Source organism: Melanerpes formicivorus, unplaced genomic scaffold (assembly GCF_026170545.1).
Source record: "Melanerpes formicivorus ecotype bairdi unplaced genomic scaffold, bMelFor1.0.p_v2 SCAF_3, whole genome shotgun sequence".
Taxonomy (NCBI): Eukaryota; Metazoa; Chordata; class Aves; order Piciformes; family Picidae; genus Melanerpes; species Melanerpes formicivorus.
Window position 1 is genome coordinate 16807674 of NW_027142355.1, and position 21370 is coordinate 16829043.

The following is a 21370-nucleotide window of genomic DNA, read 5'->3' on the forward strand; positions in this document are numbered from 1 at the left end:
GTGATAATATGTAATATGATTTGCTGTTGTCAATTTATATTCTTACGACTGGCAGTAAAGGTAAACTCCAAGGAGAATTAGCAAAGTAGTTTTAAATCAGTATCACCTAATGTTACATGAAAAAGTGATCCAGACTTCTATTTGAAAAGACACAATATTCTTCTCATACAGTACTCTTTTAATTTCACTAGGTTCAATATTCTAGAAAAAACTGTGTAGAAGATAAACTGCCAATAGTTGTGTATGATAACCTTATCAACTCAATTAGAAGCAGTGAATATGGCAGCTCAAAACCAAGAACTAACTTTGACAGCCCTGGCTTTGTATTTTGTCAATCCTATATGGTACATCTTTATAAACTGCAACACGAGGATATTTTGAAAGATAAATTTCCTTTCAATGAAAGTCTATATTTATCCCATTTAGAAGACATTAAGTGGTTAATTTACACTTATCTTTGTATTCCTTTCTTACATTTAACAGTGCGAGCATCCTTTTGAGTCTTTCATAATGGAACCGATACTTGGAACTCAATCCAATTATAACAACCTACCAGCATTACTAATTGGGGAAAATGCATTGCTGGCAATTGCTGTAAACTCATCCTTCTGTGCAGGATGAACGAGGCAATAAATTCTACACCGCCTTAAACAATAGGGAAGACTACCATTAGCACTGTTTTCCTTATGTAAAATGCATTAAAGTAAGTCATCCACTTAAAAGTTACTTAGTGGTAGCTTTAACCCAGATTCGGGGGCTAAAGAAAGTGCTTTTAAAAAAATGTTATATATACACATATGTATAAACAAACAAAAAAAATAAGATGAGGAGGAGAAAGAGACAGGAAGAAAACACGGTCATTAGTTCGTATCGTTTTGTTGTGAGGTTGTTTGGCTGGTTGTTGGGGTTTTTTTTCAATCTGTAGGCGAATATCTTATATGATGTTTTGTGTTATCTTTCATTATGTCATCTCTGCACTGTTCTTGGCAACACTTTCATGCTAACAAGTATGCAGTGCTTTAAATATTTTTCTACCTTACGGCCATGCAAAACATAAAGCTCCTTGCACGGAGAGCATCCACCATCTCTCCTAAAGGTGCTTTTTGTGAAGTAACGAATTGCAAGGCCAACGCTGAGGAAAACAGTGCCTCAGTTGGGTTGCTTTAAGCATGCTACAAGCCCTCTGGGGTGGCACAACGCGTGCGCACACACAACACCCCACCAACATCCACGGGCAGAAAACAAACCCTGCAACTGTCAAAATATTCATGGTGTGCACTGGAACACAGCCAGGTAGGAGTGAGCCGAAGCATAGGCTCTAAACTCAAAGCAGTGGTCGCCTGTCTGTTTCACACACCTGCCGCAGAAAGGCGAGAATATATGCCTTTTCCTTGAATTTTCATAAAATTGCGAAAGTTTTTTTTTTTGTTTGTTTTAAATAGCGTTAAAATTCCAGCCAGGCTGAAATAAGCTCTGTGGGAGGAGGGGGCGGGCTCTGTGTAACTCGAAACTTTCCTCTGAGCACGGCTGAAGTGCCAGGGGTATATTTAGAACTGGGATATGCTCTGGAGCGGGGCTCTGAGGCAAAACCTTTACCTCAAAAGTACCTCTGCCTGCTGTGACCGGGGCACGCTCCCCTCCTCCCAGTCACCACCCTGGAGAGGGCCTCTGCTACCGTCACTCTTTCCCAAGCAAAGGCAGACGAAATTCTGCAATTTTACCTCACCACCACTTTCCGCCCAGACTTACTTTATTTCCCTTTGTATTTTGGTCGGCACCGCGCTCTGCCAGGAACAGAGATGCAGCTGTGTCCCGGTCCTGCCCCCCGCCCCGGACCGCCGGACCCAGCGGGCACTTACGTGGTGGCAGAAGGAAAAGGTCCTTCGGAGGAGTGGTTCATCACCAGGGACTGGAAAAGTGTCAGGCTAAAGACTAGCAGCCAGCCAGCAGCCATCTTCCTGATCGACGATCGATCCCCTTCCCCAAGTCGGCGAGACGGCAATAATAATAAATTCAATTATTGTGTGTATGGTGGTCGAGGGGGGAGGGGGGGGCTCTTGTTTTTTAAAGCCTCCTTCGCTCTCCCCAACCCGCCCCCTCGCAGGAGGCGCAGCCCAGAGATGTGCGGAGAAGAGGGAGCGCGGCCGAGGGTGGGAAGGAGGAGGAGAAACGATGGAGATCTGTGGGTGGAGAGGGGGAAGAGGAGAAATAGAAAGAGAGAGACTCTACTCTCTGCTACTCAGCAGCAGCTCCAGCTTCATCTGATCCGCCGCCATCAGGGCTACTTTTGTAACAGATCTCCGCTCACTCTCTGTGTGTGTCCTTCCCTGATTTATTCCTCTGATTGCAGAGCAGAAAAAGGAGGAGGAGGGAGGCAGGCGGGGTGGGGACTCCTGAAGCGAGAAGAAAAAAAGAAAGCGAGAGAGTTGGAGACGGCGAGATCGCTGCCGGCTCCTGCCTTCTCTGCCGGCAGCGGAGGAAAGTCGGGGCGGGGAGCGGGGGTGGGTGCCGGGCCCTGTGGCGGCCGCGCTCCTTACAAGGCAGCTGTGGAACTCCTCGGGCCGGGCCGGGCCACCCCCGGCGCCGCGGGAGCCGCGCGCGTGCCCTGCACCGCCCGGCGTGGGGCTGCGTGCCGCACCTCCCGCCCAGCCGCACCGACGCTATTTTTAAAACCTCTTCGTGCTGTATTTTAAGTTCTCCCCTCCTCCCTTTAAGCAGCAGCCGCTCTCAGCCCGTGTGCCACCAGTCGAGGCTGCATTTATATATGTATTTAGGTGCGTGCACGTACAGGTTGCTTTTACCGCTTCTGGCCGTAGAAGCGCACCTCAGCGCGGAGAGCTGCCCAGCGAAGAAGCGCGGCCGCCCCCGCCCTTCGCAGGGTCCCGTCCCCGGCTGGTCCTCGAAGGAGTTCTGAGAAGCTGGCTCCTGGGAGCACGGTTATGAGTCCCCAGGCTGCATCCCCGCTCCAAACGGAGCTCTAACCTAGATATTAATATCCGATTTCTTTGAGAATTCAGAGGACAGGTTCCCTCTCCCGTGTTTTATTTTACTGATATTCACGTATACCAGTCTCTGTGGCAACTATACGTTCTCCATACAAATGGAGAAAGTAATCCAGGGAAATATTTCTTAGCTTTTTCACCAAAGCAGTTAAAAGTTCAGTGACAGTTTTTATTTTCTCTTCAATCCGTGGAGTGTTATTTTTGTTTATTTACTTTTATATATTTTAATGTAAATATAATTTAATTAAATATAATAAGGTAATTCAATTTATATAGTTATATATTTAATTACCCCAACAAGTGAAAATGACAGAGTAGACCCAGTGTTCATGTTGTTTCCACATCCTTTGTATTTAAGGGTTATATCATCCTAGATGTATAAATTCCCCACAATTTCTATAAACTAGAAAAGTGCTCGTCTCTATTTTAAAGATGGCAAAAGGACCAAAACTGAGGCACACAAATGAAGAATTGAGTGGCTCCAAGCCAGTGCAATGTTTCAGTTGCAAACTGTAAATCATTCAGTCACTCACCTACATTGTTTCTGGATTGGAGCTGGCGCGTTAGAGCTGGTGGGAAGAACTCCCAGTTGTCTTCACCTATCCACCTACCTCTAGGTACTTAGGATTCAAAGTTTGGATGCAAGTCTGAAATAGCAATTTCTAAAATTATATGCCTATGCCTGCAGACTTAAACAGACTGAAGAGTTTCTACAGCCCAGTTTTTGTATGTCTCCATAAGGTTCATGGTTTTGCCACAGCAAGTGGCAACTGTTCATCTGAGCACCCGCACTTTCATACAGGGATGTAAAGGCAATGATAGCTTTTGCTGCAAGGTACAACAGGTAACTGCACAGTCATGGGCATGTGACACAGAGGTCCTGCTTCATCAAAATGAGACCCAGGATGAAGACAAAAACATTGGGGAGTAAAGGCTTGGAGAAATGCACAAGGGGAAGAGACTGGAAATGCAGAGTAGCTCAAATTGCTCCAATTTACTTCTTAGAGTGTAATGTAAGACATCTGGTCACTTTTAGGCCCTACACTGTTTTAGGGCAGCATTAGCCAGTATCACAAGGATATCAAGTCAATTATAAACAGGAATGTTCCCAGAAAAAATACTGTTTCTGCTTTTTGATAGGACTCTGAAGATTGGCGTGACTTCATGCCTAAATTCTGCTGGGATCTACAAGCTACGTATTCTGTTAGCTGTGCCCCAGAACATGTGCAGCCTCACATTGGGCAACAGTGATGGATTAACACTACAGAAACCCCCTTCAGAATAAAGGGTGGAAACACATCACCTGGCTCCCTCTCTACCTGAAGGATCCAGCATTTGCTCATGTCATCTCTGCTCAACAGGAAAATTCTTATGTTCAATTCCCAGCTGCACTTTGCCCACCGATTCCTCACCAAGACATGGGCACTGAGCTGAGTAAGTGGTGCTCTTCCACTAAAACGGGCAAGATGGTGTGCTCATTGGTCAGGGCAAGAGAGAGTACAAATGACTGTGCATATCCACATGGGAGATGGTTTCAGCAGGTGAGAATAAGCAAAGCCACTCTCCCTTAGATCTACAGGTTCAATATAAATACAGAAAACACAGAAAGATCAAAGAATGACAATACAAAACAAATAGAAAAATGCAGGTTTATGCAGGAATATGTCTTTCATCACTGGCATAATTTTATGTAAGCCTACATTTTTGATACTGCATCTATGATTTGTAAAGCTCCTTAGAGCAATAATTATTGCTACTGAAAATTCCAGCAGCAATAATACGTGGCCAGCAATGCAATGGTGCAATGAATGGGTGGGTTGGCACCCTACCTAGTACAGTAACATCTAGATAGTGACTGTTTCATCAGTGTTAATACACAGTAACAATAAATGAAATGTGGTAAAGGTGCTAGAGAAAATACCTCTATGTTTTAATATAGCAGTATTTGAAACATCAAATCTACCATGCTATTTACAACTGTATAACAAGACTCTCTGTAAGGCAATCCTACAGTAAATGCCACCTTAAGAGCAAGTAAATGCTTGTGGAGTTCAATGAAACTCAGAGATGAAGTAGAAAAGTTGGCTATATGCCAGATCCAGCACACAGGTTAGCTGAAAACAAGCTGGTTGTGGTACTGAGAAGCAGCCAGGAAAACAGAAAATGGAGCACAGCAAGGGCTATGTTTCTGGCCTTTGTGGGAAGACTTAGATCTGTGGTATACAACTCAGATTCAGCCTGCAAATTTTGCAGGATTTACAAGAAAACTTGGATGGGAGCCTAGTTTTGAGAAAAGCTGCACTCAAATAACAGTTTTTCTTCAAAATTAAGTGAGACTTGAAGCTGGGTTTTGAATCTTTGCCATTTTTTGGATCGCAAACTTAGGAAGCCATTGTCACTCTGAAGAATGGGGAAGAAAAGAATGCAGTAGTTACTCTAGGAACAATGTGCTATTTAATAATTACTCACCCTTTTGTTTCACCTAATTATTTATAGCTTGGAAATGCATTTAGATGCCACATGTTTGATAAAGATGCACAATGTTTAGAAATGTTGACCTCATCCTACAAATGTACATGGATATGAGTAATTGTGCTAAAATGAGTTCCCACTAGCTTTGACAGGAAAGTGTGATTGACTGATAATATGAGCAGAATTAATTTTCATTATATTTCTTCATCCTCCCATAATCCAGAAAATAAAAAAAATTAAAAAAGAAGTTCAAATGTAGTTCACAATGAAAATTTGAAAAGTAATTAAAATGGCCTGATCATCTTAAATGATCAATTCCTTTCCATCTGATGATTATTATATTTCCCTACACGGTCATATTTCAAACAGTATTTTTAAGGGGTGATTTGTAATTCACAGTGATATTGCACTGCAGATATTCTTTTAGTTTATCTAAAGATCTATTACAGATGACAAGTCTTAGTTTTTAAGCACTTAAATATAGACTTGAATGACAAACCACAAAAGTAAATCTTTCTTCATTCTTATTTCACCTCATTCTAAATTTATTGCTTATCTGACCAGATTCCTTTCTATGAAGGAGTGCAGGAAGAAGAGGGACAGATATAATGAGAAGGATCTTACAAAAAGTTTGCTTTGCATCTACTTGGTGGACTTGACAGGCGTAAGTGTTTTCTGGTTTTATTATTGTATGATTCTGCTGAAATTATTTCATTTCTTTCAATTGGCCATGGTTGTCTGTACATCAGAAATAAAAATTCCTATTACAAAAATACAAAATTTATTTTGCATCAAAGGCTTCGCCTCAGTGAAGTATTTCAGTAATAAGTAATAATTTATAATCAAGCCTTTCTCTTTAATTTAAATTTCTGGATATATTATTTACATTTTCATATTTTATTTATGCTGTCACAAATCCATTGTAGGAGACAAAGACCTGGGCCTACTATATCTTTACCATTTGTCTTTAAAATCCCCTGGATATTAAGTTAGAATCAGATTCAAAATTGCATTAATCTATTTTTATGCTTGCATTCAAACTCACTCTTCAGTAACCAGCATTGTCATAAAGGTTTTTGAAGAACAGTGGCATTTGAAGATCATGATGTACAGTGGTTGTAGCACCTCTATGAAGAGACAGCACACAGTGTCTTTGGTTGTTGTTGTTTTGTGATAGTCAAAAAAATGTTAATAGCTGTAATTCTCACTGTCCCTAATCTGTGATATGCTGAGTGTACTTCACCTCTGTGGCTGGGATGACAAGTGCTTTGCTAGATGGAACTTCAGATATAATTCAGTTCAACCAAAATGTGCTTGCTGGAATACTGTAAAAACTGTGACAAGGTCTTTTTCAGTGTCACAAGGATACCAAAACACCATTTTTTTCCTGATGTGTAGTATCTTCTTTATGTCTGTGTACTATGAAGGACAGGATGGGGTAATCTTACTGAATAATTCTCCTTCTGTTTGCTTGTAGAGGACTTACGAGGGAGTACAGGCAGCCTGATCTCGATTTCTAATTTCAGAGGAAAAAAACTCTCATTGAAATTTGCACCAGATGGAAATGCAAGATCTAGCCTATTGCAAATGAGTTGAATTGTTTCACATGTTTGAATTGGATATAATTTCATATTGTAAAAACTTCACGAGCTTAATCCAGCAGCAAGGTAGTCAACATTGTTTTGTTCTCACCCTCATTTTTATTCACATTTCAGGAAGCACGCTGAACCTAGAAGAAAATGTTCCCTATCTGATATAATTGTTTAATTTTTTTCTTGTTATTTTCAGATTTGAGAAAAACATTCATCCTGATTCTAGTTAGGAGAGCAGGGATGTATGAATTATGACACTGTGTGGGGGTTTTTTAGTGTTTGAGTGTTTGTTGACACTACTGTTAAACCAAATAATAATTTAAGGATAGGCTTATACTGAAACTCGCAGCTCATCATAATAAATATTTTTTTGGTGAGTATCAAAGGCAACTATCTTAAAACAAAGTGCCAGACTTGTCAAACTTCATCCAATTAGGAAGGAAGCATAATACAAAGTTTATTCAGTTGTCACTGATCCTGATACATCTACCCAGGACACTGTAGCATTATGTGGAGATAGAAAATTCTGTGTCCATTCTGTGAGGATGATTTTGGAAGGAAAATGAACTTTTTATCTTTTTTTTGGGTTTGTTTTTTTTTTTTTAATCAAGAATTACTGTATTATATTTCATAGTTGTGGCAGTTTAGGCTGGTTGCCTCCTCTTACTGCCACATGAGCTACACCTCCGGTGTCCAGCTGGTCCAACCCAGTAGGTGGAAACAGGAAGCTGCGTATTTCATAACCATAATATCCTGCACCCTATAAATACATCTGCAAAGTCATTATCTTCCTCTTTGTTCCCTCTCTGCTCTCATGGGAGATGCTCCCTATCAGGTAACAGTGGGGGAGTATCTCGAGGCCTCTTAGGCCTGGCTAGGCCTAATGCCAGGAGGAGAAGGGGGGGGGGGGGCGGGGCAGTCTCAGACCTGGCCAGTTGAGACCAGCCTAGTGGGGGGTGGGGGAAGAAAGAGCCCTGAGGGTTTTGGCTATACCTTTGGAAGGGTTGGGAGATTTTGGGTATACTGTAAGGGACTCTGTACGCTTTGGGATTCTTTTGTCACTGTGATTGTAGTTTCTGTAAAAGCCTTGCTGCTTTCAATCACTTTAACAATCCATTTGTGTGAGTGTCATTCTTTTGCCCCTTTCAGGGGCAAGAGAGGATCTGCCTGGCCTCCAACCAGGAAAACAATGTAGAAGTGCTTGTTGAAATCTCATATTGATGTTGTAACACTATTCACAGAAACCGTAAATGTCACTAATCTTGCTGGATGAAACCCTTAGTTATAAATGTTAAATCATGGCATACTCTGAGCTTGTAAAGAAATATAACTTCTAAGAACAGTCTTACACAAATAACATATATATTTTGTATAAGGATGGATTAAGTGACACAATATTTTACTACAATCTTGTCTATCTTCTACTCATCCCTAATCTATTTTAACTGAGTTTATTCCACCCCTTCTATTGACTAAGCAGATACAGTTCTTTCTTGAACAACAACAATATATCAGAAAATTTAACCCTGTGAGATTCATTCTTACACCATTAGAAGCTTTTATAAATGTATGAATGCTACTGTCCTGAAATCTATCACCTTGCACATTGTCCCACTGGAAGGAGAGGACAGCTGCTGTCAGAGGTGGCAGGCAGAATGCCTCCATCTAACCTGATTAACCATGTGGTTATGAAAGCCATACTCAGAACTTATTCCTGAGATTTTAACTAGCAATATTCCTGCAAAAGAATGAATGCTGTCATGCTGTCCAGCCACCAAGGTTGCTTTTGGAAGTTTAACAGGGTGAGCTAAAACCTTAACAGGAAAGTTCAATCTGACTCCCTCCCTTTTGGAAAATAGATATTACTGCTTTCATTCTGCATTTGGAGAGATATATTTCCGGGCTACTTAAAGCAAAGTTTCTTTGTCTTATCCAGTAAGTAAGTGCTATGCTTTTGGTTACATGACTCATTTCAGTGACTTCTACTCTCAGCCTATGAGCACCCAAATGCTGGTATCTTTGGGCAAGGCACTGTAAATGAACTGCCTCCAAGAATCTTTCACAGAGTGGTATTTCCATTCAGTGCTGGATCACCAACCTTATGATACTTTTAAGTGTTTTGAAATTAGAGAAGAGGAGATTTAGATTGGATATTGGGAACCAGTTCTTTACTATGAGGGTGCTGAAACTCTGGAACAGCTTGCCCATGGAGGTAGATGGGGCCCCATCCCTAGACATATTTAAGGTGAGGCTCAACAGGGCTCTGGGCAACCTGATCTAGTGGAGGGTGTCCCTGCTCACTGTAGGGGGGTTAGATTTGATGACTTTTGGAAACTCCTTCCAACTCAAACCATTTCTGTTTAGGAACACAAGACCCACTTCTTGTGCACAGTGCGAGGGCAAGATACACTCCTGTGTAACGTACCTCAATCTGATAACACACTTATACAGATTTCATGCCATATTTCTGAATGAGAGAAGCTAGTGGAACAGATGGTAGACTTTATGTCAAGTACCCTTAAAAAGATAAAATAATATAAAAAAAATTATAACATTGCTTCTCCATTAAAGAATAAGAGTAAATAGGTTCATAGCATCATAGTATCACTCAGGGTTGGAAGGGACCACAAGGATCATCTAGTTCCAACCCCCCTGCCATGGGCAGGGACACCTTTCATCTCTTTCATGATTTTGTAATAATCTTTAATTGACAGATTTTTTTTTTTTTTTAAATTAAAATCTATTTAGCTTTTAAAGTAAAAAGTCAAAAGGTAAAAGCATCTGCAGGTAAATTTGCATATTTGATCAACCCCAATCTCTAATCAAAATGAGGGAATGGATTGAAAAGCTGCATTTCAAGCTTCTGCTATCATTTTAGCAGGGATTTTTTTTACATTGTCTGAATGAGTAAGGTAAAATTTGTACATATGCCCATAATATCTATATGGGTCATTTTTTTCCCAGACTTATACTCCATAAAACTATGTAATAATTATACAATTTAATCATATGATTTAATAATAATTTCAGAAGCCATAGTATTTAAGTGTGTTAATGTGGAGCCTCCTTGTTTTAATTGTCTCAGCACAGTCTGCAGTTCCATGCAAAGCAGAAAAGGGCAGCTCTGTACAATCCACTCCAAATACTGGGATTAATTATATTGTAGACTTCATCATGCACTTGCAGATGTTATTAATTACTGCCACTCCCAGTTATTAAGCTGTTTCCACAGTAACTATGAGAATTTAAAGAAGTTGTGAAAGAAAGCAAGTTGAGTGGTTGTTTTTGTGTTGTTGGTATTTTTGTAGTAAAAAGAGGAACAAATGCAATCTGACTATATATATATATATATATGTGTGTGTGTGTGTGTGTGTGTGTAAATGAAAATCCCCAAAGACTAAGCAATGCAAGATAAACAAAAAGTAATGACATAAAGGAACATGGACATTTCAGAAAGTACTAAGGTACTTAAATAATAAATTACTTAAATCAGTGATCTGCTCTCACTTTATCCTTCTAAGTTTAATCATCGTTTGCACTTTTTGGTACTATCTAAAAAATTCAGTGATGTTGGAGTGTATGCAGTGCAAGTGCATGTGTAGCTATGTCTGTCTCCAGCATCACATGCGTACTAGCTATAAGTATACTACCAGAGGTGCTGATGTAGAATGAAAAGATTTAAAAACACTTATTTCTATTGCTTGAAAAGATGAAGACGTGATCATAAATCATGATCTGGATGAGGCGATTGAGACAGTCATCAGCAAATTTGCAGATGACACCAAGTTAGGAGCAGATGTTAGTCAGTTAGAGGGTAGAAGGGCTCTGCAGAGGGACCTTGACCGACTGGACAGATGGGCAGAGTCCAATATGATGGCATTCAACAAATCCAAGTGCCGGGTGCTACACTTTGGCGACTCTGACCCCATGAAGAGCTACAGGCTGGGGTCAGAGTGGCTGGAGAGCTGCCAAACAGAGAGGGACCTGGGGGTGCTGACTGACAGCCACCTAAACATGAGCTAGCAGTGTGCCCAGGTGGCCAAGAAGGCCAATGGCATCCTGGCCTGCATTAGGAATAGTGTGGCCAGCAGGAACAGGGAAGTCATTGTGCCCCTGTACTCTGCATTGGTTAGGCCACACCTTGAGTACTGTGTCCAGTTCTGGGCCCCTCAGTTTAGGAAGGACATCAAGACACTTGAATGTGTCCAGAGAAGGACAACAAGGCTGGTGAGAGGCCTTGAGCACAAGCCCTGTGAGGAGAGGCTGAGGGAGCTGGGATTGTTTAGCCTGGAGAAGAGGAGGCTCAGGGGAGACCTCATTGCTCTCTACAACTACCTGGAAGGTGGTTGTAGCCAGGGAAGGGGTTGGTCTCTTCTCTCTAGCAACCAGCACCAGAACAAGAGGGACACAGTGTCAAGCTGCACCAGGGGAAGTTTAGGCTTGAGGTGAGGAGAAAATTCTTCACTGAGAGAGTCATTCGTCATTGGAATGGGCTGCCCAGGGAGGTGGTGAAGTCACTGTCCGTGGAGGTGTTCAAGAGGAGATTGGACGTGGCACTTGGTGCCATGGTCTAGTCATGAGGTCTGTGGTGAAAGGTTGGACTTGATGACCTTTGAGGTCTTTTCCAACCTTGGTGATACTGTGATGCTGTGATAAATTTGATATCTTCTGTGAATTACAATTAACTCTGACTATTTCTCCTGCAACTGAAATAAAGCTTTTTACATCCACTGCCCAGTATATTACAAGAAGAATATCAAAGTGTATCAGCCTAACATACTGAGTACCTGCTATTAACTTTGAATAATTTCTAAATTCTGGGTGTGAACAATGCTTGCTGGTGGGAAAGAAGTGTTCTGAAAGCATCTAAGTAGAATATCCTGGTAACTGGAGGTACAACTAGTTTAATACTTTCATATAAGACAATAAAGTGATAATCATCCTGGGTTAACACAATCCACTCTCACAAGCCCCTCTATCTCTGCACAGACAGGAGGGAAACTGACACCAAAAAAATCCCCTGGGTTGAAGTAAAGAGTTGAGATAAAGAGTTTTACTGCAAATTACACAATGAACAATTTCCATAGCCTATTTGCAGGAAAGTACAGCAAAAAGCAGAAGCTGCAGCAGAAGCCAGCAATAAAATGGTTCCTCCCACCCAAGCACCCAGCCAACCCAGTGGAAGAGACTAACACCCCAAACTTGGAAACTGGAAGCAGCAGCAGGAAGCCTCCCACGTCACAATCTGAATTTCGAGCCCCATTATACTTTGCTCCAGCCAGCACTTTCATTTTGAAGCCAGCATGACAAATTCAACTCCACCCATGACATTCCCCAACCCTTATTCTATACCATCTGTGTCAAGCCCAGCAGCAATTGACATAACACAACACACATCATATATCAGTCACTGTCCATTCTCACTCCAAATGAGATTGCTTTGCACTGCATGGAAGGCTGCTTACTGCAAATGCTCTGGAGCTCCACCTTGTTCCAATACGGTCTGTATCTGTCTATGACCAGACCAAATGGTGGGGCTATCCTTCCACCCCTGGGGCAGTAAATTCCAGTAACTCCTTCCAGTAACTCCTTCCACCCCTCCAAGTGAAAGCAAAGTGAGAGCTTGCATTCCGGTGGGTGCTCTGCTTCCAATGATCCAGGTGTGGAGATCTCCCTGTCACATGAGAAATACAGGTGGGTTCCAACCTTCATAGTTTGATAGCATCAAAGTACACTGTGTGCCTGTATCTACTATAGCTTTATAGTCTTGTGGGTTCAAATTGCCAAACTACTGGATCTGTACAGTCAAATAAATGCAGTCATCCCTCTCCTCTGTCTGGTTGGAGGCAGGGCTCCTCTAATTCTGACTGGAATCCCTTGCATTTTGTGAAGATGTAATTACTGATAAATTACAAATTAGTGCAACTTGAAACTACTGTGGGACAACCCCACCCCCCCAACTTTTATATTTAAAGATGATATGATGAAATAAAATATCTTTTTTTAAATAACCAATTGTTGCTAAAGAGAATTAAGACTCATTGAGGAAGCAGAGAAAAAATGGTTATTGACAAAATTTGTATTTACTTGAAAAAAGAAACAGCCTTCACTTTGGGAAATTACTATCACTCTGTAAGTAAATGTGGCAATCATTTATCATGCTTGAACTCTCAAAATGTCATATTAAAATTGATGATGAATTTCCATCAATAGATGTGATAGAAAAAGACAGACTTTAAACATCCAGTTTTCCATGCCTCAAGTACAGGAAGCCTTTCCCCCACTTTGAAATGAAGAAGACTGACTAAAATATATTCTTGATTTTATTGTCAAGGAAAGCCCATTGTCAAATCCCACATGCACCAATCTGTTCTCTGGAAGTCAAAAGTAACCTTTTGAAGCATCTGAGCATTTGTCTGGTGCACTGATGGAATCCTGGTTTCAGTTAAAGTAGGTCTAAAGTGCTGTCCAGTGCTGACTCTTCAGAACAGTTCATAGCACCTCAACTGCTGCTTCTATGTATTCATAGTCTACTATTCAAAATTGTATCAAAACATCTAACTTATTAAATGGTAAGTAATCATAATTCAAAGCATAATGAAATAATTAAACGTGTAAAAATAGAATCTGGAGAAAAAAAAATAAAAGGGCTCTTATTGTTTAAGAGGATAAATCTGGACTGAGAGTTTTCCTTTTATAACACAGATCAAGGGTTTTCCAGTGAGCTGGGAAATTCCTGTAGGACCTAAGCATGATCTGCCTCCTACACAACACTTTGCAATGGAAATCCTCTTCGAGAAGGAAAAGTTCCTCTCCATAAAAGGCTACTGCTATTTTCACATATGTCACCTTGGACTGAATGTCCAAATGCACTATTCTTGAGGCCAGCTAGGCCACTTTGTTGTGGTGGGTCAACCCTGGCTGGAAGCCAGATGCCCACCAAAGCAGCTTTATCCCTCTCCTGCTCATCTGGACAGGGGAGAGAAAAGTAACGAAAGACTCATTAATCAAAATAAGGACAAAGAGATCACTCACCAATATCAATCAGCTTAGCAACTTCATCCAACAGTTCCCTCTGAACCTACAAGTGGATTCACAAATCCACAGGCCCTGTCAGGAGCCTCCTCCCTCCAGGCTTCCCACAGGGTTACAGCCTCCTTCAGGCATACTCTCCTGCTCCAACATGAGGTCGCCAGTAGACTGCAGGTGTATAGCTGCTTCATCATTAACCTCCAAGAGCTGCAAGCTCCAGGCTCTGGTGCCAGGAGCACCTCCTCACCTTCTTTTTTCACTGATCTTGATATCTGCAGCATTATTTCTTTCATGTATTCTCACTCCTCTGTCCAGTTGCCATTGCAAAGGGTGTTTTTCTGCATTTTAAATGTATTAAATAACAGAGGCACTGACACTGATGGGCTCAGCCTTGCTCAAAACAGGTCTGTCTTGGAGCCAGCTGTCATTGACTGTGTCAGACAGGTGAAATTTCTAGTGCTTTTCTCACAGAAGCCACCCCCAACACCAAAACCTCATCAATCTTGTATGATGTCCTACATCATGAAATCATCTTACCACTTCCCTAGAGATTGCCTGAGACTAGACTGAGGTACTTGCTTAGAAAAAGCAGCAGCAGTGCTAGATGGGATCACTGTTCATTATTCCCTGGAAATAGAGTTCTTTTGTTTCTTTTTGACCTTGGAAACAACTTCTGCCCTTGTCTAGCCTTTTCTTCTGGCCAGTCTCCCAAGGTCTGCTTTCTAGGTGAGAAAAGAGATGAGACAGAGAACATTTTGAAAACATGAAAAAGTCTTGGGAAAACATTGCAAGGAGGACTTAACCTTGAGAGTACATGGGTAAAGGAGGCAGAAAACCTAATACAGGGTCAGAAAAATGAAAGGAGAAGGATTAATTAAAATGTATTAAAAGAGTTTTGAAGATGAAAACAAAGTATAAGTGCTAAGTATTTTTCTTTGCAGCAGAAGCTCTGTTGAAAATCAATGGGACAAGCATGGCTTTTATTTGAGAGTCAATTTGCATATTAATATTGTGATAGAATTATGCAATCATATGTAAGATAGATTCTGTAAGTAAAGCCTGTGACCAAACTTTTCAGCTTTTCCCCCACATTTATTCAAAATAAAACTGGCAGAATGTCACACTGTAGGCTTGTCCTTGATTTGTTTCCAGTAGAACATTAATTGATGTGTTCCCATGTTTTGATATGTGATTTACAAGCTCTATAACTTGAAGGGTGATTATAGTCAGGCTAGCAATCTGGATGCCAAGCCTCATTTCAGTGAACTGTTTGAATATTTCACTCTAGAAATCATGTCTTTCTAAATGTGTGGGAGATATTAAGAAGTAGCAATCAACAGTACAGTTTTCTGTTGATGTAGAAGGAGGGAGTATTTTGGAATAACTAGTACATCTGCTTGGTAGCTATTTTTTTTCCCTAGCTGGAAAAGTTTCCAACCCAAACAAAACAAACAAACCTGCAAAAAAACAGCAACACAAAATACTCAGAAATTTAGGAGTCTTCACGAAGAACATTCTGTATGAATAAAAAAAATGAATTAATGAATTAAAAAAAATCTGGTGGGCTTTTTTTTTTTTCTCCTCTCTCTTTCAAAGCAAACAAGAGGAGTGCAAGGAGAATATGTACAACCAGTTAGAAAAATAAGAACAAACCAATTTTCTTCCCCTGGTACTTAAAAAATGGCTTTGCAAAACTCTTGGCAACTCAGAATTTTTTTAATTATAGTTTCATTGCAATACTATCTTCAGGGGCTCAACTGTGACCCCTAAATTCCAAAGCTATAATGGGAACCACGAAAAATCCAAGACTATTATTGTAATACCCTGTGTTGCTGTAATATCCTCTATCCATTTTGTGTTTCATGTAGCTCCCTAAATTATTTCATTTGGTGAAAGATGCTTAACAGGAAAAAAAAAAAGGGGGCATTTTTTTTTCTAACTCTGTTGGTAAAGTAGTTGTAGAGAGTTTGTGTTGAAGAGAAAGAACTGTGATTGTAAGTTTATTCAATTGATGGCTAATTCCAGTGTAGCAGCTTTGCAGGTTAATATCCTGGATTTATAGATCATTTCAGCCCAAACATAAAAATCAGCCAGAAGCTGGTATTAGGATTGAGCAGTTGAGTACTAGAAGATGGGTAAGGCACATCACTATTTCTTTACAGAGTGTAAATTGATTGGTATTTGCCACAAAACTGTGGAAGCAACCAGCAGCAGTAAATTGATAATAGCAAAATATATAATGTATTTAAAACACAAATTCTAGTTCATGATTTCATATATTGAGCCTTTTGCCTGAAAATTGTAGCCATAAGTTTTTTGCTTTATGCACCTTCTAGGGGCACACCATTAACCACTTTTTACCAATGGATTATGTTGTCATTTCATGGAGATCTTCTGCAGTGCAATCCTATGTTCATCATCTCAAGATTAGTTACAGAGTCACTGTATGAATGCTGTTTTACCAATGCCTTTTGCAACTTCTGATGTGCAGTGGAGATGTCAAGTCTATTATTTTTATAAAAAACTCATGTATTTGTTTCTCATCACAGTCCCTGACTGATTTTTCAATGGGGCATTTAATGATGTGAAGAGTACTTGCTCTTATTTTATATATGTATGTAGTTTTATCCACAAGCTTTTGCACTAGGAAGCTGAACACACTTTACTTGTGGTTATAATGTGAGAAGCACAGCTTTGGGGTTCTCAGTCCTAAAGGCAACATGAAACCTTTGTGTAGAAAAAAATTGGCTTATCAGCAAATCAAAAAGCTTATGAGAATTCAAATAAGGAAAAACAAACAGGAAGTAGCAGTGTACTTGTGGTAAGAAGAGTGGGGTAATTCAAGAGAGGTCAGATTTGGGAGACAGGACTGATAGGGACTTTTGATGAAGGAGGAAAATTGAGACTGAAGAATTTGTAGGAGAGATAGGACCATATTTTTTTCCTGATATTTCTAGTAAGTGTATTGCTAGGTCTAAGAAATCAAGTTCACATATTCATAGATTCATAGAATGGTTTAGGGACATTAAAGATCATCTATTTCCAACCCTTCTGCCAGAGGCAGGGACACCTTGCTCTGTGGCTTGGAGCTTGCTGCCAGTTGGAGATAATAGAATTAATTTATTGCTGATGCTTCTGTATGAAATGATGATGCTAAGAGTTAGCATAATATGCTCAGAAAATCCTGTGTTCCTGAGGTAAAAAAGGCTTAAAATAAAAAAAGAATTAAAACAAGTACCTCAACTTTCACTGCTTTTGTAAAGAGGAACAGCAGGGGCATTATACAATGAGGTTAAGGGAAAAGGTGACATAGCTATGGTTCTGTCATAGTTTTGCTATAGCCTTTAAGACAAACCAAACCCCCCTTTCTTTCATGTTTCTGACCTCAGAAAAGCTTTTGAAGATAATTAAAGACATGGGAAAGAAAAAAGTAAAAAAAAGGGGAAAAAAAAAGAAAGAAAAAAAAAGGAAAAAAAATTAAAGAAAAAAAAAAGAAGAAAAAAAAAAAGGAAAAAAAAAAAGGTGATAAGATACAACGTGAGTTTACCAAAGACTTACTTGATCAAGCTGGATTAAGCTGATATTTTCCTTTGATTATCTATACAAGGGAAATTAAATGCATTTAATCTACTTGTACTTTTACAAAGCATTGGATACAATTCCGCAAGGAAAATTATTAGTTAAATAGAGAAGTCAGGGATTAGTACAAGAATTTTTAAATGGGTAAAGGACAGACTTAAAAGAGTGAAAAGTGAAATGTGGAGGTAAAATGTTGGACGGACAGTTATCTTGAATTTTAGAGACATTTCATCTAATATTTTCATTAGTAATCTTGGCTCATGATATGTGATTGTTCTGTTAAAAATTAATGATTACACAAAAGAATTAACATTATGAGGAAAAGTCAAGCATCATAGAGGGTGAAAAAGATAAATGATGATGACACTAATAGAATTTGAAGAAAATCAAGTCTTTAGGGGCTAATATGAAGAAAATATTTCCTGGACATATTAGCTGATTACAGGATAACTATGATCCAATAATGTTATGTAGACATAAAGGAATTAAATATAAGCTTATAATCTGTTCTTTATGAAATGCTGGAATTTGGAGTGAATGTGAAAAAACTGCAAGTTTTACACCTGTTGGTTACATTGTCATGCAGATATAGTCTGTCAGACCCCATCCTGACTGAGGAATACAGTTCCTGCCATCCACGATAAGCAAATAAATTCAAACTGGAGCAAGGGCTAACAAGTGTTCCTGGGATTAAATATACTTGTTTTTTACAAGATGGGTGAAGACAAAGAGTATGACCACTCTCTGAAAATATAAAAACAGACATACGAGAGAGAAGACATATTTTAGCTAATGGATAATGCCAAGGATAAAAGGGCACACTATGGGTAGAGGTGAAGAAAAAAATCAAGACCATCAGAGCTGTGAGAGTCCATGAGGGCAAAATGGTGTGTTTCCAGGTCATGAAAAAGATGCAGTAATGCAGCTGTCCCTTTGCCCAGACTAGTTTCTCTTTTCATTTTTATTTCCCCTATGGGTACATATAACCCCATGCAGTGCTACAGACTGGGGGATGAGTGGCTGGAGAGCAGCCTGGCAGAGAGGGACCTGGGAGTGCTGGTTGACAACCAGCTGAACATGAGCCAGCAGTGTGCCTAGGTGGCACGGGGGGGCAATGGCATCTTGGCTTGTATCAGGAATAGTGTGGCCAGCAGGACTTGGGATGTAATTCTGCCCCTGTACTCAGCACTGGTGAGGCAGTGTGCAGTTCTGGTCCAGAGGAGAGAGATGAGGCTGGTGAGGGGGCTGGAGGGAAAGTCATATGAGTAAAGGCTGGCTCATGTTTCTCTTTTAATAGAGAGGTCATATTTGTTGTTCTCTGCCTGCCCTCTAGGTTTTGTGTTTATGCCTTTTTTTTTTTTTTTTTCTGTTAGTTCACCCTTTTAGTGTTTTCCTCTGCTTCCTCATACGTCTTTCTCTTTTTTTTCCCTGTATTATATTAGATTGTTAATTTTCCTTTCATCTTTTAATTTTCCTTTGTTCTTTTTTTTAGCAAACATTTTCACCAAAGCAGATGAAATATAATTTCCTGCTCAATATTGTAAAAAAAACCCAACTCTGTTGCAGAATTCTATGTTATTAACATATAGCTGCCTGAAAATTTACAAACATAGGGCTGGAACCAGTAGGCAGAATGCTTTCTTGGACTGATACGAGCATATATTGCTTTAATTTCTTTTTTCTCTATTGTTCCTATTATCTAATTGTATCGGTGATTCACCATTCAGTTTAGTTGCCCACCAGGAATGCCCCAAGACCTTTCTACTTTTGGTATGTCAGTCCATATGCAGCCAACAAAACCCCTTAGATCAAACACAGAGAAACCAAACCTTTGTTTACTCTGAATATTTGCTGATACTTGTTTAAGAGCAAACAGACAAAAGTTTTTGTCCACCACCTTCTCGAAGAGATATATTTCATGAGTACAGAAAAGCTGAGGAAATAAGAGTACGATTCTTAACAAAACAAAATGCTCTCCAACATTCAGTACCAGAACAAGAAGACACAGTCTCAGGCTGTGCCAGGGGAGGTTTAGGTTGGATGTTAGGAAGAAGTTCTATACAGAGAAAGTGATTGCCCATTGGAATGGGCTGCCTGGGGAGGTGTTGGAGTCACCGTCATTGGAGGTTTTCAGGAGGAGACTTGATGGGGTGCTTGGTGCCATGGGTTAGTTGTTTAGATAGGTTGGATTGGTTGATGGGTTGGACGTGATGATCTTGAAGGTCTCTTCCACCTGGTCTATTCTATTCTATTCTATTCTATTCTATTCTATTCTATTCTATTCTATTCTATTCTATTCTATTCTATTCTATTCTTTAGTCCACCTCTCCTTATTTCCTCTGGAAAACTGTTTAAACAATTTGACTTTGAAATAGATAAATTAGCATTAATACTATTTTTGGGCCAGACAGTTGTTTGGTGCTCTTGAATGCTAAGTCAGCTCCCAGGTTTATATAAGCAGAAGTTGCTAAGATTTAACAATGAGAGTCTGACTGAAATGAGAATGTTCAATTCAGTAATATTAGACACAATCTCTGTCTCATTTAAAAACTAATAGGTGAATTTATGCAAACCCAGATAAGGATGACCAGTCCTCTTTGCTTCAGAAGGATTAGACAGTCAGAGAGAAATTACATGCTTACTCTGGACGCATCATGAATTATAAACTCCAAATAACTCACCCCCTGTCAGAGCAAGTCTCCCCACAGGATAGCAATGAGGACTTGGATCTTTCCCTTCAGAACAAGTTTTTATGTGTGGTTTTGTTTCAGGTAAGCATGAAATCACAATCCTTCCAAATGTTCCACATAAACAAGATGGTAAATTAGAACCAGCTAAAGAGTGTTCTAATTTCACATGTGAAATGTTAGCACTGATGTAAAACACTGCTGTAAAATGCAGATGCAATATAGAAGTAGTTATCACAATCAGATCGAATTTGTTAAGTGTTTGGGAATTTTTGATGAAAACTAAAAATGAAGAATTAGATTTCTGAATATGTGCAACATTTAATTGCAATACTCCATGCTCTCTTTTTACAACAGCTGAAACAGAATTCAACTGATTTAACACAAAACCTACAGAACTACAAAATTAACTAAAATATTTGTATTTAAATGGTGCAATAAAAACAGCTTAATATGACCACATACCTTGGGCATTTTTCAGTCTGACCTCATCTAATTGTTTCTCTGTCAGTCATTGAACCTCCCAAATCCATTATTCATTGAGCTCTTTCCCTTTTTCCATCCTAGTGATGTGTTATAATTAGGAATGAGGCTACTTCTAGCCTTTTGAGGGTGAAAGAACAAGCTCATTAAACTCAAGATCCCAAGTCAAAGGAAGAAAAAATGAGCAGGGGAAAAAAAAAAGAAAAAGCACCAAACAAACAAAAAGTTCCTACCCAAACTAAAACAAAACACAGAAGAACTTTAAATTACTATCATGTATCAAAAAACTTTTACTATGGGGTTTTATTCCAATAAGATCTGGTTTATTGTTTAGGCTGTAACTTCTATTTTTTCCTTATTCATAGAAAGGATTCAAATCAGGGTACTTACAAAAAAAAAAAAAAAAAAGACTGACATCTGTGCATTGGCCTCACTGCATCTGCTGGTGAGTTTACAGGCAGTGGGGAAGCCCATCAAGGGGTGAATGGGAGAGCTGCCCTGTGCATCATCAATTCACCGCTGC

General features: G+C 39.7%; 1 protein-coding gene across 7 annotated transcripts in view; it reads right to left on the reverse strand.

The window, feature by feature from the left end:
* Positions 1–2477, reverse strand: part of CACNA2D1 (calcium voltage-gated channel auxiliary subunit alpha2delta 1) — a 372424-nt gene extending 369947 nt beyond the window's left edge. For 6 of the 7 annotated variants that reach the window (XM_068167762.1, XM_068167753.1, XM_068167734.1 and 3 more), the window contains exon 1: positions 1860–2477. In XM_068167762.1, the coding sequence (XP_068023863.1) occupies positions 1860–1954 (95 nt within the window). In that variant the 5' untranslated portion in view covers positions 1955–2477. The remainder of the gene's footprint in view (positions 1–1859) is intronic. The other variant, XM_068167771.1, reaches the window with a different exon arrangement.
* Positions 2478–21370: the final 18893 nt, after the last annotated feature.